This window comes from Hyaena hyaena, unplaced genomic scaffold (genome assembly GCF_003009895.1).
Source record: "Hyaena hyaena isolate Hyena2069 unplaced genomic scaffold, ASM300989v1 scaffold_30, whole genome shotgun sequence".
NCBI lineage: Eukaryota > Metazoa > Chordata > Mammalia > Carnivora > Hyaenidae > Hyaena > Hyaena hyaena.
Genome location: NW_024080662.1, coordinates 3495380 through 3511693, shown reverse-complemented (window position 1 = coordinate 3511693; position 16314 = coordinate 3495380). Strand labels below are relative to the sequence as shown.

Genomic DNA, 16314 nt, shown 5'->3' with positions numbered 1-16314 from the left:
TAAAATGTCTTTTATTTATTTCTGAGAGAGAGAGACAGTATGAGCACGGGAGGGTCAGAGAGAGAGGGAGACACAGAATCCAAAACAGGATCCAGGCTCTGAGCTAGCTGTCAGCACAGAACCCAACGCGGGGCTCGAACCCACGAACCGTGAGATCATGACCTGAGCCAAAGTCAGACGCTTAACCAACTGAGCCACCCAGGTGCCCCCTAAGCTATAGATTTAAATGATGCCTTCAAAATGAACTAAACTCCAGAGAAAGCCAGAAATCAGTGCCGGTGTTTGCTTAACACGGCTCTGACAAGATGCAGTACCAGAAAGACAACAGTGCCTGATGAGGGAGAGATGCTAAGCCCCCCAGAACCAATAACCTGGAGGAATATTTAAACAGAGGTGATCGGCCACACCTGGCTTCTCAGAAGCTGATGCTTGAAAGCTTGTGCTACATTTGAGGCTTTGTAATTCTGAGGCAGAGCTTGTGAAACTTTAATAAGCATGTGAATCATCTGGGATTAGGTGGAAATGCAGTTTTTGATTCAAATCTTGGTCTTGATGAATTCTGTATTTGCAGCAACATCTAGGCGATGCCCGGGATACTGACTCACAGGACGATTGAGTTGTCAAGGTTCAGTGGTGTTTCAGGGCCAGTGAATAATCTTAAATAAGCAATGACTGAAACTTATCAAATCAGCAAAAAGTCAAGATATATTTTTTTTAAAAATTAGCATTTATTTTTGAAAGAGAAAGAGACAGAGCATGCACAGAGGAGGGGCAGAGAGAGAGGGAGACCCAGAATCTGAAACAGGCTCCAGGCTCCCAACTGTCAGCACAGAGCCCGATGTGTGGCTTGAACCCACAAACTGTGAGATCATGACCTGAGCTGAAGTCGGACTCCTAACCAACTGAGCCACCCAGGTGTCCCAAGATATGTTTTACTAAAGATAATGATGTCCTAATTTTAAATTTTTATTTTTATCTTAACATACAGCAAAAAATGACTCGTGTGTAGTTTGGTTCTATGAATTTATTCAAACATACAGCCATGTTGGGATACAGAACAATTCCATCACTCCTCAAAGTCCCCTCATGCCAATGCCTCTATAGTTACACTCAGCTTCTTTCTCCACCCCAGGCAATTAGTTTTGTCTTTTCGAGAATGTCCTATAAATGGAATCATATACTCTGTTGAGGCTCCTTCCACTCTGCCTGATGCCTTCGAGATTCATCCAAATTACTGAATGTATCAATAGCTTGTTCCTTTTTATTGCCCTATAGTATTCCCTTGTGTGGATGTTTGCCAGTTGTTTTTTTAAGTTTATTTATTTATATTGAGAGAGAGAGAGAGAGAGAGAGAGAGAGAGAATGCATGGGAGGGGCAGAGAGAGAAAGGGGGAGAGAATCCCAAGCAGGTTCTCGAGCTGTCAGCGCAGAGTCCAAACTCATGGAACTGTTTGATCATGACCTGAGCTGAAATCAAGAGTCAGACACTTATCTGACTGAGCCACCCAGGTGCCCTGGATGTTTGTCAGTTTTTATCCATTCGTTCACTGAAGGACTATTAAGTTTCCATTTTCTCACGGTTATAAATAGAACTGTGCACAGGTGTATAGGTTGTTACTAGAACATAAGCTTGCATTTCTCTAGGCTACATACCTGTGAGTGGGATTGCTGTGTGTGTTTAACTTTGTAAGAAACTGCCAAAGAATAATACTTGTGCCACGTGGCATCGGCAGCGGTGGTGTCCGAGCCTTCCAATCGCTTTCCACCCACCTCTCTGGCACTCCAGATCGTCAGTGATCTTCATTTGACTCATTCCTACAAGGGGGTAGTGGTAACTCTGCCTGGTTTGAATTTGCATTTCCCCAGTGGCTAATGATGTTCACTGTCTTTTAATGTACTTATTTGATATTTTCACATCTTCTTTGATGAAGTGTCTGTTAAAGTGCATTGCCCATCGTTTAATGGGTTGTTTGCTTTCATATTGTTGAATTTCAAGAGTTCTTTATATATTCTGGATACAAACCCTTTGTCATCTCTGTGATTTGTAAATACTTTTTTTTCAGTTTGTATCCTGTGTTTTATTCCCTTAACTGTCTTTTGCTGGACAAAGGTTTTAAATTGCAATGAATCCCACTTTGTCGATTTTTCTTTTATGGATTATTCTTTCTGGTGTCATATTTAAAACTCTGCCTAACCACAAGCCACAAAAAATTCTTTCATGCTTTCTGCTAAAAGTTTTAGAGTTTTATGTTTTATCTTAGATCTATGATCCATTTAAAATTTTTTTAATGTTTTATTTATTTCTGAGAGAAAGAGAGAGACAGCATGAGCAGGGGAGGGTCAGAGAGAGAGGGAGATACAGAATCTGAAACAGGCTCCAGGCTCTGAGCTGGCTGTTCCACAGAGCCCGATGCAGAGCTTGACCTACGAACCATGAGATCATGACCTGAGCTGAAGTCGGACACCCACCCAACTGAGCCACCCAGGCACCCCCCAAAAAAATTTTTTTAATGTTTATTTATTTTGGGGAGAGAGAGACACACACAGAGCACAAGCAGGGGAGGGGCAGAGACAGAGGGGGAGACACAGGATTCAAAGAAGGCTCTGAGTTGTTAGCACAGAGCCCTATGCAGGGCTCAAACTCACAAATGGCGAGATCATGACCTGAGCTGAAGTCGGACGCTTAACCGACTGAACCACCCAGGCGCCCCTAGATCTATGATCCATTTTGAGGTAATAAGTTGTGGCGTTTAGGTAGGGATGGTTTTTTGGCTTTTTGCATATTGGCGTCCTGTTCCAATGCCTCTTGCTGACAGCATTTGCCAACACCACGTCTTCATTATGATAGCTTTGTAGTAGGTCTTCAAATCAGGTAGTGTGATTCCGTGGACTTCATCATTTTCAAAACTGCTTAGATGCTCTTAGACCTTTTACATTTCTTATAAATTTTAGGATCAGCTGATCTTTATAAAGCATCCAGGTTGGGTTTTCATTAGAGTCGTAACAAATCTACACATGACTTTCGAGACAACTGGTAACCCTGTCATGGTGAGTCTTTCAATCCATTAACATGATAGGTCTCTCTGTTTATTGGAATGTTGTCTTATTTCATTCATCAGCATTTTGCAGTTGTTAGCACACACATACTTTGTACATGTGTTGTTAGAGGTGCACCTAAATATTTCGTTTAGGGGAGGAATTGTGAATGGTGTTGTGTTTTTAATTTCAGTTTCCAGTTGATCATTGCTGGCGTGCATTAATTTTTTTGTGCATCCATCTCCTGTCTCGCACCCTTGCTGGGGTGCTAGGGATTAGTTCCAGGAACTTTTATCATGGTTTGTTTCACGTGCACCAGAAAAGAATCTATGTTCTGCCTTCCTTGGGTGGAGAGATCTATAAACTACACTTAGATCTAGCTTGCTGGTGATGCTGTTCGATTTTTCTAGATCTGTGGTGATTTTCTCTCCACTAGTTCCCTGTTTGGGTCAGATCCATGCACGTGCAGCCCAGAGGCTGGCTTAGTCGTCTGTAACTTTTAAGTACCTTGTGAGCCCACCCACTTCCATGGTATCCCTGGTAATTTCCAGTTCCTGGACTCTCCTTTTCAGTCCTTTGGGCCGAAACGTAGGCTTTAGTTACCTGGTCTGCTGAGTGCTTCAGGTGCTGCACTGTCATCTGAGGTCAAGGGCAGAGGGGGCCAAGAGGAACAAGCTGCAGGGGTGGCCCCTCCTAGTGGACCAAGTTGTGCAGCCCTCTAGGTTTTGTGTCTGCGCAGCCTTGGTGCTGGGAGTGGTCAATGCCACCCCCACCCCTCTCACACCTCACATCTTCCTGGAGACCCAGACTCTAGAGAAAGGAAAAGCACGTAATTTCCCTCATTCCCTGTGCGTTAGGAGTCTCCTTTCTCCCCAGAATCAGGGGACACACGGAGCGCCCTCTGGCTGTGTTCCCGCTTGGATCCCACAGTAAAAACTTGGCGTCACTCAATGGTGATGGGAATCCCGGTTTTCTCCCATCCACCTGCTACTGCTTCCTCTTCAGCATCCTCCATCACCGCCCTGTGCCTCTGTCCACTCGCTGGAGCTGCATTCTTTGGAGAGATGGGGGTAAAGTGAGTTTCCCCCATTTACACGGGGCTGGAACCCCCTGTTCCAGTCCAAGCCGTGGTTTCCATGAAGATTTGGGAACGTGGTGGAAAATTGTCACAAAACAGCTGTGCTTCTCGGGTGTCGGAAGTGTAAGAAGCACAGCGCTGGCACGTATGGGCAGCTGCATGTAACGAGCTGCTCTAGCCAGGAGTCCGGAGAGTGGCCAGTAGGAGCCAAAATTCTTAAAAAACAAAACCCAAAAAACTCACATTCCTCAGTTTGGGTTTAATCCTCCCAGTAACCTGAGGCCTGGGAAGTTAAATGGTTTGCATGGTGTCAGGGCTCATGAGGGACAAGTGCGCCTTTGACCGTAGTTGGCCTTTTGTGCAGCACGGAAACCTCAGAGATGGTAGAAGTACAATACACCTTGTTGAACTGACTTGCTGCGAAGGTGTTCCACGCTGTCATTCTCTTTAAGCACGAATTGATTTTGTGAAGTAAAGTTCGTAAGTGGCACTGAAGTCATGGCTTTTCCGAGTTGGTGGCATTTGGCTGGAAGTAGTGTGACCAGTTCTCTCAATGGGAGTGCCCTGGTGATGGTATTCTTGGTGGAGGAGAAGCAGAGAATAGAACCATTTCCTTCCTTGTTTTTTAAAGTTTATTTTTTAAATTTTTTAAAAAATTAATATTTATTTATTTCTGAGAGAGAGAGTGCAAGTGAGGAGTGAGGGTGCCGAGGGAGAGGGAGACACAGAATCTGAAGCAGGCTCTAGGCTCTGAGCTGTCAACAAGAGCTGGACATGGGGCTTGAACTCACGAACGGTGAGATCATGACCTGAGCTGAAGTCCGATGCTTAACTGACTGAGCCACCCTGGCAGCCATAAGTTTGTTTATTTTTGAGAAAGAGTAAACAGAAGAGGGGCAGAGAGAGGGTGAGAGAGAGAATCCCAAAGAGGCTCTGTGCTGACAGCGCAGAGTCCAACGCGGGACTCCATCCCACAACCCATGAGATCATGACCTGAGCCAAAACCAAGAGTCAAAGGCTTAACTCACTGAGGCCCCCAGGTCCCCTGAGCCGTTTCTTTATCAAGGACAATCCCCTCTGTTTCCAAAGGGCTTTCCAACTATTCATATTTTCCTTGTCACGTTTCTGCAAAGTAGAGTCGTTGTCTTCATTTTAGAAGCCTGAAAACCGAAACACACAGGCCCACAGACACGTGTGTGCCCTGCAGAGGAAGGGGCTGAGTCCCTAGTCCCGAGACAGAAGACATTTCTTCTCGGCGTCACCTATGTGAATAACATGCACCCGCTTTAAGTGTACAGTTTGATAAGTTTGGGCAAACATCTCTAGAAACAGGGTACAGAACATTTCCAGAACCCTAGAAAGCCCTTCACACCCCTTTGCGGTGAGGCCCCGCCCCCAGACCAGGCCCCGCCCCCCGTCTGAGCTGCCGGGACAGAAGAGCTGCAAATCAGGTCAGTCCTTTGCGGCCCCGGCACGGGCTCGGGCTCGGGCTCGGCTCTGCAGCTCGGGAAGGGAGAGGAGGGGAGACACCCCGAGTGTCTCTGTAGTGAAAGAAGGCAGAGAGCTAGAGAGTGCGGGGCGGCCTGAGCAGGGCTGGGGGGCCGAGGTGGGGTTTGCGGCTGGTCGGGGAGGCCAGCCCGGAGCACAGGTGGGAATGCATCTGTAAGATGGGCACAGGGCACATTACATCCGTGGCTGCGAACAGGCCCCGTGTGGCCCAAATCCTTCTTTCCTGTGGCCAGCAGCGTCCAAGAAAAAGTGTCTTGATAAAACATTAAAACATTTTTTAAAAAGGGGGCGCCCAGGCGGCTCGGTGGGTTAAGTGTCCAGCTCTTGGTTTCGGCTCAGGTCACGATCTCGCTCCTCACTGACGGGGCAGAACCTGCTTGGAATTCTCTCTTCCTTTCTCTCTGCCCCTGCCCCACTTGCTTTCTCTGTCTCTCTCAAAATAAATAAATAAACTTTTAAAAACTGTGTTTTGAAGCTCATGGGTCGGGCACGAATGGGCTCCCTACCCTACAGGCCAGCGCAGGTGTTCTCTGCCCTGTGAGGCTGGCCTGGCCCCACGCTGTCGGGTCTGTGACTCTGCCTTAACCTCCTCTGCTCTTGGTGAGTCCCTTGGCCTGGAGCCCCAGGGGCTCAGCTCAAAGGGGACTAAATCGGACTGGAGTCTGAGCACTTTCCACCTCCATGTGATCTGCTTGCTGGCAAACCTCTCTTGTTTTCGGCAATTCTCTGAACCTGGCTCCGCTCATGGGAGCCCTGGCAGCCTCCGGACCCAAACACAGCGAGTGCATCCCAGCGAGCTGTCGTGAGGTGTCCCTACTGTGTGCACAGTCCGCGTTCAGCCTCAGGCTTCAGCCTCAGGCTTCCGTTTTCTTTTTCTGGTTTTGAGAGAGAGAGAGAGAGACAGAGACAGAGATAGACCATGAATGAGGGAGGAGCAGAGAGACACGGAGACACAGAATCTCAAGCAGCCTCCAGGCTCTGAGCTGTCAGCACAGAGCCTGATGAGGAGTTCGAACTCATGAACCTTGAGATCAGGACCTGAGCTGAAGTGGGATGCTTCACCGTTAACCGACGGAGTCACCAGGCGCCCCAACAGGCTTCCATTTTCTTAAACATTAAAAAAAAAAAAAAAAACCTTCAGAATAAAAACAAACCCTCCAAATTCTGTGGGAAAAAAAACCTCTAATGAGCATTTGTGCCCCGAAGTTGACTCTCTCCTGAATGCCAGAAACTTCACATGAACTCATGATTTCCAGGATCAGAGAGTTCTTTCCTTTGCCCTCCCTGAGAAACGTGTCCTGCAGCCACACTCGCTGGCGGGGTCCACCGGGCTAGTGGGCGGGAAAGGTGACGTGACAGTGTCCCTCACACCGACCCTGCAGACTTCCCCTCGATGCCTGAAGCACGACAAAGGAACCACTACCAGGCCGGCCCTTTAGGATAAAGATCACTGGCGGGGCGGGGGGGGGGGGGGGGGGGGGGGGGGGGGGGGGGATTTCGTGCATTCAACAGGCATTTATTGAGCACCGCTACACCCTTTTAAGACATTGAAATAAAACAAGAAAAATCCTTGTTTCTGAAAAATTCTGCTCTGAGGCGAGGGCTCACTGCAGTCAGTGAGCCCTCTGCTATTTTCCAGGAAAGTACGAGATCACTGAGCACTTCCAGGAGGTAAGAGAGTCACTTTCCTCCTCCATGGCGAACAGCTAGGGGCAGTGGATGGAGCCTGGGCCCTGAGTATGACACCTGCCCCACTTACCATCTGAGTGACTTTGATAAAGTCGGATAGCTACCTCTGAACCTCAGCTTTCTCACCTGTAAAATGGGAACATAGTGTCTGCTTTGCAAGCTGGCTATGACCATTACATTCCTTAGGCCTCTATGTCCAGCCCCCATAACCTCGGCTTCCTTGGACCCAGCGCTGGACAGAGATGTCAGCACAGCATGAGAGGACAGGATTCGAGATGGCAGTTTTCACCTTGGCTGCACCCTGGAACCACGGGGTGGGCGGGTGGGGGGAAAGCCTGAAAAGTCCCCGATGCCCAGGCCACACCACAGGCCGCTGAAATCAGACGCCCTGGGGATAAAGCCCTGGCGTCAGGTTTTTGTAAAGCTCCCCAAGAGATTCCAATGGGCAGCCAAGGTCAATAGCCACTGATCTAGAAGGAAAGAGAAGTGGAATTCTTTCAGCTCTATGGAGAGTTGGAGGAGTTATTATTACTCCCTGTTAATTATAGTATTATGCCCTGTGCAATTTAAGGTTTATGAGCAATAAAATTGTATTTATTCAGAGATTTATACATTGGTAAATAGTTTCACATTCACGATCAAATTTTGATCTTCAGAGAAATTTTATTTGTTTACTTTTTTAATGTTTACTTTTTTTTAAAAATGTTTTATTTATTATTTCTAGGAGAGAGAGACAGCATGAGCAGGGGAGGGTCAGAGAGAGGGAGTCACAGACCGAAACAGGCTCCAGGCTCCGAGCTGGCAGTCAGCACAGAGCCTGACGCGGGGCTCGAACCCACGAACCGCGAGATCATGACCTAAGCGAAAGTCGGAACGTCGGACGCTTAACCGACTAAGCCACCCAGATGCCCCTAATGTTTACTTTTGAGAGAGAGTTGGGGGGGGAGGACAAAGAATTAGAGACAGGTTCCATGCTGTCAGTGCGAAGCCGGATATGGGGCTCAAACCCACAAACCGTGAGATCATGACCTGAGCCAAAGTTGGATGCTCAACCAACTGAGCCACCCAGGTGCCCATAGGTCTTCAGAGAAATTTTAAAGATGAGGAAACTGAGGCCTAGAGAATTTATTGACAAGCAGAAGGTGTGACAAACAGGTCCAGGGTCAATGTCTGGGTTCAGATCCTCTCTCCTTCCACCCCGCCCCACCACCCCAGTGCATCTCTATGAGAAAGCTGTGGTCCAGAGCAGCAGGCTGGGTTCCAGGCCCTGGGTCCAGATGCCCATCCCACACTTCCCCCGGATGTTAGCACCCAGGCAGCTCAAATTCTGCCCAGCACGGCTCGAGACAGGCCCCTCCCCCAGTGAGCCCCCCTCCTCTGCTGTTACCCATCTTTGCACAGGCATCGAAGTCTCCACGGACACCCCCTCACCCGCATTTGGCAGATGAGGTTGGCCATGCCCAAGATGCTTTGTGAACTCATCCACTTTCCATTAAGCGCATGGTCATTGTGTCCACCTAGACATTTTCAATAGCCCGCTGCTCCTCACCCCGCACCCCTCTCCCATCCAGTCCCTGCTTCGGACCAATCCGCTGGACCCACTGAGGTCTGGGAGTTGGTCAGAGTTTCTTCACATAAAACAGCCAGCACTCTTGAGTGTCTGACCTGGAGCACTCCGTACCAAGTGCATGTGCACGTGCATACATGCACACACACACGCATGCACACACACAAACACACACACCTCAAAGCTGCCGGCTCCAGGTGTGTCAGACTCTGGGATCGTTTCATGTGATAAACCCCTTTAGTAAAGGGCTTGAAAACATACAGAAGTACGCAGCCTGCCTTCTGACAGTTACAGTCATGCGGCCATAGGTAAGTTCTGTAACTGATCACACGTCTCATCCACAAAATGAGGAAGGCCATGCCCACTCGTTGGGGGGGCTGCGTGCACTGATAATGTACCAGACTGTGCATCAAATGCCTGGCACACATTACCATGCATCAGTAAAGCTGAGAAGGCCCATTTTTCCGGGAGGAAGAGGGAGGTCAGGGGTATCTGCCAGGCTGTGCTCCACGCGGGGCTTCCGTATTCACATCACCGTATCACAAGCTATGAGGTCATGTTATCATCCTCCCACCTCTCAGCATGAGGTTCTGCCGCTGGGCAGGATCCCCCTCAAATAAATGGCAGGGGCTGGATTCTCTTCCCTCCAGAGTCTAAGGGAGTGTGTTCCCCGGGGGTTCGACTGATGCCTTCTTTTTCAAGGGGATGAACAATCAGTACGTCCGCCGGGAAATCTTCTGCGGAAATACCTGCCATGACCTCAAGCGCTTCTGGGAACGGGAGATCGGCAAGCAGACCTACTACCGAGAATCCGAGGAGTATCGCCTGGGAAAAAGTGCCCTGAGAAAGTATGTGGCTCATTTGTCTATTTCTTTAAATTATTAATTCGTTTCTAAAAATAGACTTTTTAAAAAAGTTTTTATTTTTGAGGAAGACAGAAGGAGCATGAATGGGGCAAGGGCAGAGAGAGAGGGAACAGAGGATCTCATGAACCATGAGATCATGACCTGAGCCGAAGTCGGATGCTTAACCGAGTGAGCCACCCAGGCGTCCCTAAGAAATAGACTTTATTTTTTAGGGCAGTTTTAGGTTCACAGAAACATTGAGCAGAAAGTAGAATTCCCATATCCACGGCCTCCAGGTGCAACCTCCCCACCATCACATGATGAACACACATGGACAAAGCATTACCACCCTTGTTTTTCTATTTTTTTAAAGCAAAATTTATTTTCTATTTTTTTTAAAGCAAAATTTATTTCCCCAGATACCAGACGAGCGTCTTAGAAAACATAATTATTTTAATTTTCCCTGCCTATGTCCCTCCTACCACCTATACTTATGGGCAGGAATTTTATTTTTTTTAAGTTTTCTTTTTTTTTTAATGTTTATTTATTTTTAAGAGAGAGAGAGAGAGAGAGTATGCGATTTGGGAGAGGGGCAGAGAGGGAGGGAGACAGAATCTGAAGCAGATTCTGGGCTGACAGCACACATCCTGATGTGGGGCTCGAACCCACCAACTGTAAGATCATGGACCTGAGCCAAAGTCAGATGCCCAATCTACTGAGCCCCCCAGGTGTGCCCCTGGGCAGTTATTTTTAAAATTCTTCTTCATTAACAAATATATACACTTTGATTCGTATCTTTAGAAATGGAAAAATCTCTCCTCTGGTCCCATCTCTAGTGCATGAGGGTCACACTAAATTCGGGAAGCAGGTCAGCAAGTGTGTCCTTGAAAAGCAAGCAAGCCAAGGAGACAGTGACCGATTCTCGGGGCTTGTAAGGGTGAAGACACAGGATGCCCTGCGAGGTTCTCCAAGGGGGCTGAGAGGCGGTCACCCCTTTGCCCTGCATCCCTGTTGCAGCCAAACCAGTCTGCCCAGTGCAGCGCGGTGACTCACTTGAGCAGACCAGGGCTGCCATGGCCGTGGGGACAGTGGCTGCTCACCACCTTCACGCGCTGTCTCCACTTGGGAGCCAGTGAGGGGACAGGCTCATCTGGGTCCTCCGCCCCCTCATGGAACAGCTCAGCCACTGTCTGTTTGCAGAGGGCACAGCTGGCCTGTGGCCAGGGGTGACGGGGCCGCTGAGCGCTGGCCGGACGGCGGGCCTGTGACTGCCCGCTGGCAGCACGTGCTTGCTGGGCCGACGACAGGCACCAATTCACCCGACCTAAGGCCGCCGCTGCCTTCCAAACGGGCCTCCGAGCCCCACAGGGGAGCCCAGCCCCTGCCACACAGGGAGAGCTGCTCGGCCACAGGCAAGGGGACGCGGGCCGACCTCGCTGCTGGAGCCTCGGTTAGGGAGTCTCCTCCAGGGATTGTCCGAGAGGCTGAGGTGGGCCGTAGTCACTTCTGTGGTCCCTGGCGTCTTCCTTCCCCAGGCCAGGCCCCTCGGCAGGTCGGGCACACGCGTGCCCCCACGGGGTTGGGGGGGTGCACAGAAGGCATCAGGCGCCGTGGAGGAAGATGCAGTGAGGGGCACGCCAAGGGACGAGCAACTCGGCTCCAGTTTGCTAACACACAACATAGATGCACAAGGTCCGTCTGCGCAACTTAGCAGAAGACCGCAGGGAGCAAGCTTTCTGGCTGGCGGGACGGCGAGCCCGAATGTATTCAGTCTTCTCCCCGGCTTCCCCTCTGAGCCCGGTGGCCCCCTCCGGAGGGTCTCGCTCTTACCCACTACTCCCTCTCGTCCCGGCACAAAATGGAGAAGATGGCCCAGCTCATTAGGTTGTTCTGAGGCTGGAACAGGAAACATGCCTAATGTTAGTTCCCTTCCCTCCCGCTTGTGGCCACTTAGTTCAGGATCGAATATGGCAGAGACGAGAGGCCGGAGAACGGCCCCAGCCCTTGTGGTCTCTGGGTGAGTCCACACATCTCCCTGTGTCTTCATTTTCTCCCTCTGGCTTTTCCCACGGACCCTAGGGGGACAGTGCTGTTGGAGAGTCCCTGCCTTTGACCAGCGGGGAGAGGTCAGTTGATAGTGTTGTTCAGAGTTCCATAGCCTTACTGATGTCTTACCTCTTGTTCTGAAATGTGAGTGCTGAAATCTTCAGTTGTAATTGCAGGTTTGTCTTTATCTCCTAACAGCTCTGTCTCACTTCCTTTAGTGTATTTTGCAGCCCTGTTTTCATAACAATGTTTAAGATTGTTATGTCCTCTTGATAAATTGAGCCCTTTGTGGCAAAATGGCCCTCTTTCTCTCTGGGAATGTTCTTGGCCCTGAAATCTACCTTGCCTGACATTATACTCCAGCTCTCTTTGATTAGGGTTAAGATGCAATGTTTTCCCCATCCTTTTGATTTTAACCTATTGCCACCTTCATATTAAAAGTAACTTTCCTAAGTGCTTGGGGGGCTCAGTGGGTTAAGTGTTCAACTCTTGATTCTGGCTCAGGTAATGATCCCAGGGTTGTGGGATCGAGCCCCAAGTAAGAAGCTGCACTGAGCGGGAAGCCTGCTTGGGATTCTCTCTCTCTCTCCCTCTCTCTCTGCCCCTCTCCCACTTGCTCACGCACATGCACACACACGCACTCTCTCTCTCAAAATAAAATAAAATAAAATAATAAAATAAAAGCGATTTTCCTGTAGGCAGCCTCTATTTCAATATCAGTTTTTATTCAATTCAACATCTTTGCATTTTAATCGATGGCTTACATCACCAACCTTAATTGGTGTGACTGGGCTTAAATCAGCCAGCTTGCTGTCTGTCTCCTATTTGCTCATCTGTGCTTTTTCTCCTTTATTTTTTTCTGCCTTCTTCCAGGATAATTAAATGTTATTTTATGATTTCATTTTATCTCCTCTGTTGGCTTTTTAACACCATCTCTTTGTGTTTTGGTCAGGGTTGCTTGAGGGCCCTATCACCGGGTGCCTTCGAGGCCACTGTGTCTCCTGCAGGGAGGGTGTGGGAGCCTCACAGTGGCCCAGCCCCTGCTTCCCCTCCAACGGTGCAAAGTACTGTTTCTCTCACGTCATAAACCCCACATGACGTCATTGACAGTTTTGCTTTCAGACACTTATTATCTTTTCTTTCTTTTTTATTTTTTCTTTAATGTTTACTTTTGAGAGAGAGAGCGTACACGAATGAGTAGGGGAGAAGCAAAGAGAGAGAGAGACAACATGAGCAGGGGAGGGGCAGACAGAGAGGGAGAACAGAATCCAAAGCAGCTCCAGGCTCTGAGCTGTCAGCACAGAGCCCGATGCGGGGCTCAGACTCACGAACCTCGAGATCATGGCCTGAGTCGAAGTCGGATGCTTAACCGACTGAGCCACCCAGGCGCCCTAGGAGATTTAAGTAGTGAGACAAAATTTGCAATATGCCCCCATGCAGTTGCACTTCACCTAATTGCACAGATCCCGACTTCCATCTGGGACCATTCTCCCTCCACTTGATGGATTTCCTTTCACATGTCGTGTGGGGACAGGCTGCTGGTGACGAGGTCCCCAGCTTCTGCATGAAGACACCTTCACTTCACATCTGGTTTTGAAAGATAACTTTGCCGAGGGAACAATTCTAGACTGACAGGTTCCCCTCACCCCTACTCTAAAGGCATCGCCGTCTCAAAGGGAAAATTTGAAGGGTTAAGATTAGAATAGTCTGAACGGAGGTGAGAGCTAAACATATACTATAAAATATAAAATATGCATATATTTAAATTTGCAAGTTCCTCTGCGTACCTTTTAAAAGCTGAACACACACCCAGACGCACAGACAGCTTCAGGGGAGGAAAGAAACGGGAAGGAAGCATCCCTGAGCCAACAGCCATGGAAATGGCTTCTCCAATTGCATGTTCGGTTTCTATTTTCAGGCTTAGAGAAGAATGGAGGCAGAGACTGGAGGCAAAGCTGAGACTTCAGAACAGCCCAGATGAGGCCAAAAAGCGGGCCAACATTGGCCGGGAGTGTCTCGCTTCGTCAACACAAGAGGATTCAAAGCACTGAAGTCGCCACTCCAGGAGAAGTCCGTGCAATGCCCAAGACCTTGAGCTATGCCAGACAGATGTCACACTGCCCCCCACCTGGGACAGATCTACCCACACGTCCTCCTGGGCGCCAAGCAGGAATGATTAGCCAAGTCAGTCTCCTCCACGTGGGGGCCAGAAAATTGCCCCAAGTGTCTGTAAAGAGGAAGTTATTTAGTACCAGAGCTCCGTGCACCATACTTCATTTCCATAGCATTACCTTCCGATCTTGAAGTCTACGTATTTTAAATTCTAAGCCCACTCAAGGTGCGAATCTTCCTGGTCACATTTTATAAACATCGCCCAGTAGTGCCGTTCCGCCTCTCTCCCAGAAACAGTTTCATGGGATCCTTTCTCTTGTTATCTTTTTATGAGACATGTACCCATCTGCAGGAAGATCAATATTGCAAATAGTCATAAAGATAAGGTTTGCCCAGAAATTGATCCAATGTTGTTTCTCCTGCATGTGAATTCAATTGGCTTACTGAACCGTTCGATAAGATCAAGATAATTGTAATAAAACTTGGTCGCCTGGCCACCGCGGACGTGCACGCCCTGTGTTTCATTGCCTTATTTTATTTGTTACTATTTTTTTATATTTTCTAAGTGAGCTCTACAACCAATGTGGGGCTCAAACTCACAACCCCAAGATTAAGAGTCACACGCTTCTTCAGCTGAGCCAGCCAGACGACCCTCATTGCTTTCTTTTACATCTCCACACGCATGCACTGGTTTGCTCTCTGGCTAAGGTGGGTCTGGCCACCCCAACGAAGTGTTTGCCAATATACATTTGAAATGTCACAATCACTCCCTGGCAGTCTCCCAGGTCCCCGGAATAGCGTTGCTGCTTCCGGAAGCACAGACTGCAACTGGACCTTGGCAACAGTTTCCAGCCAGAGCAAGGGCTCCGAGAGACCGGGTTGTAAAGTATCTGAAGGCTGGAGGCACAGTGTTACCGGGCCACACTGAGGGCAAGGCAGGGACAATTCTGGACAGAGCAAATATGGTACTTGCATCCTCGAAGGACCCTCATGTGCCAGAAGGTGCTTCTGTCCACATCCCCAAGGAGCCCAGAAGCTCACCATGGCAATGGGAGCCACCAGGATTTAAGCAGTGTTGGGGGAGTATTTGCCCAGGTCCCATAACCACATGATCCAGAAAACAGGGCTCAGAGCCCTTCCTCCCTCTATGGTGCCTCATTCAATATGTGATTCATTTTGACAAATAAACTATGGATTCCAGCTGGGTTCATGAGAGAAAGAGGAATTTTTGTTGGGTAGGAGGAAAATAGGAATTAAGTAGAGGAAGAAGAGAAGTCAGGGCTTACAGGGGAGAGGCTCTCAGGAGCAAAGCCGTTCTCATGAACTGCAATGGGGTCTAAATGCAGGGGAGTGAAGCAGGAAATGAAGGTGAGGCAGGATGTGTCCAGCACAGTGCTGGACAACCAGAATACAGTGTAGAAACCCAGAAGTGCTGGCCCTGGAGGCTACAGTTTGACCAAGATGGCAGAAAAGTCAAGGCCATGGAGTGTAGGGGACTTGCACCCTGGGAGCCATGCCAGGCAAAGGTGCCCACTCTCCAGGGTCCCCATTCTTCTGGTCTAGGGAGGACTTCTTTTATTTCTTTTTTAAAGTTTATTTACTTATTCTGAGAAAGAGAGCAAGCAGGGAAGAGAGAGAATCCCGAGCAGGCTCCACCATGTCAGTGCAGGGCCTGACATGGGGCTCGAACTCATGAACTGAGAGATCAAGCCCTGAGCCAAAATCAAGAGTCGGCCGCTTAGCAGACTAAGCCACACAAGTGCCCCTAAGCAGGGCTTCTTAACAGGCTAGTTAAGGGGCATCTGGGTGACTCGGTCAGTTAAGTGTCCTACTTCGGCTTAGGTCATAATCTCACGGTTTGTGAGTTTGAGCCCCATGTCGGGCTCTGTGCTGACAGCTCAGAGCCTGGAGCCTGCTTCAGATTCTGTGTCTCCTTCTCTCTCGGCCCCTCCCCTGCTCACATTCTATCTCTCTCTCAAAAAATAAATAAGCATTAAAAAAATTGTTGAAAGAGGGGCGCCTGGGTGGCTTAGTTGGTTAAGCGTCCGACTTTCGCTTAGGTCATGATCTCACGGTTCGTGGGTTCGAGCCCCACGTCGGGCTCTGTGTTGACTGCCAGCTCAGAGCCTGGAGCCTGTTTCAGAGTTTGTGACTCCCTCTCTCTCTGACCCTCCCCTGCTCATGCTGTCTCTCTCTCTCTCTATCTCCTAGAAATAAATAAAACATTAAAAAAAATTTTTATTTAATTGTTGAAAGAAAAAAACAGACTAGTGAAGTATACATGACCCAGGTGAACGTGAAGTTCAGGGATGGTGGGTCCCAGGTGACTTGTAGCAGAGTTCGACTAGGGGTGAGGAGAAGGGTAGTGAGAGCTGAGTTTGCAGAAATCAGCGCCCACGGCCTTGCTGGCTGGGAGACTTGGAGCTTTTCCT

General features: G+C 48.9%; 1 protein-coding gene across 1 annotated transcript; it reads left to right on the top strand.

The window, feature by feature from the left end:
• Positions 1 to 9584: 9584 nt before the first annotated feature.
• FAM240A (family with sequence similarity 240 member A) lies at positions 9585 to 13821 on the top strand. The gene is made up of 2 exons (XM_039228060.1): positions 9585 to 9727; positions 13689 to 13821. The coding sequence occupies exons 1-2, from the start codon at positions 9585 to 9587 to the stop codon at positions 13819 to 13821; spliced, it is 276 nt and encodes a 91-aa protein (XP_039083991.1).
• Positions 13822 to 16314: the final 2493 nt, after the last annotated feature.

What these genes read in the sequence shown, in the direction of transcription:
- FAM240A (XM_039228060.1), top strand. Translation starts at nt 9,585, where the DNA reads ATGAACAATCAGTACGTCCGCCGGGAAATCTTCTGCGGAAATACCTGC. An exon ending in GGAAAAAGTGCCCTGAGAAA is followed by an intron (nt 9,728 to 13,688) that starts GTATGTGGCTCA and finishes TTCTATTTTCAG; the next exon opens with GCTTAGAGAAGAATGGAGGC.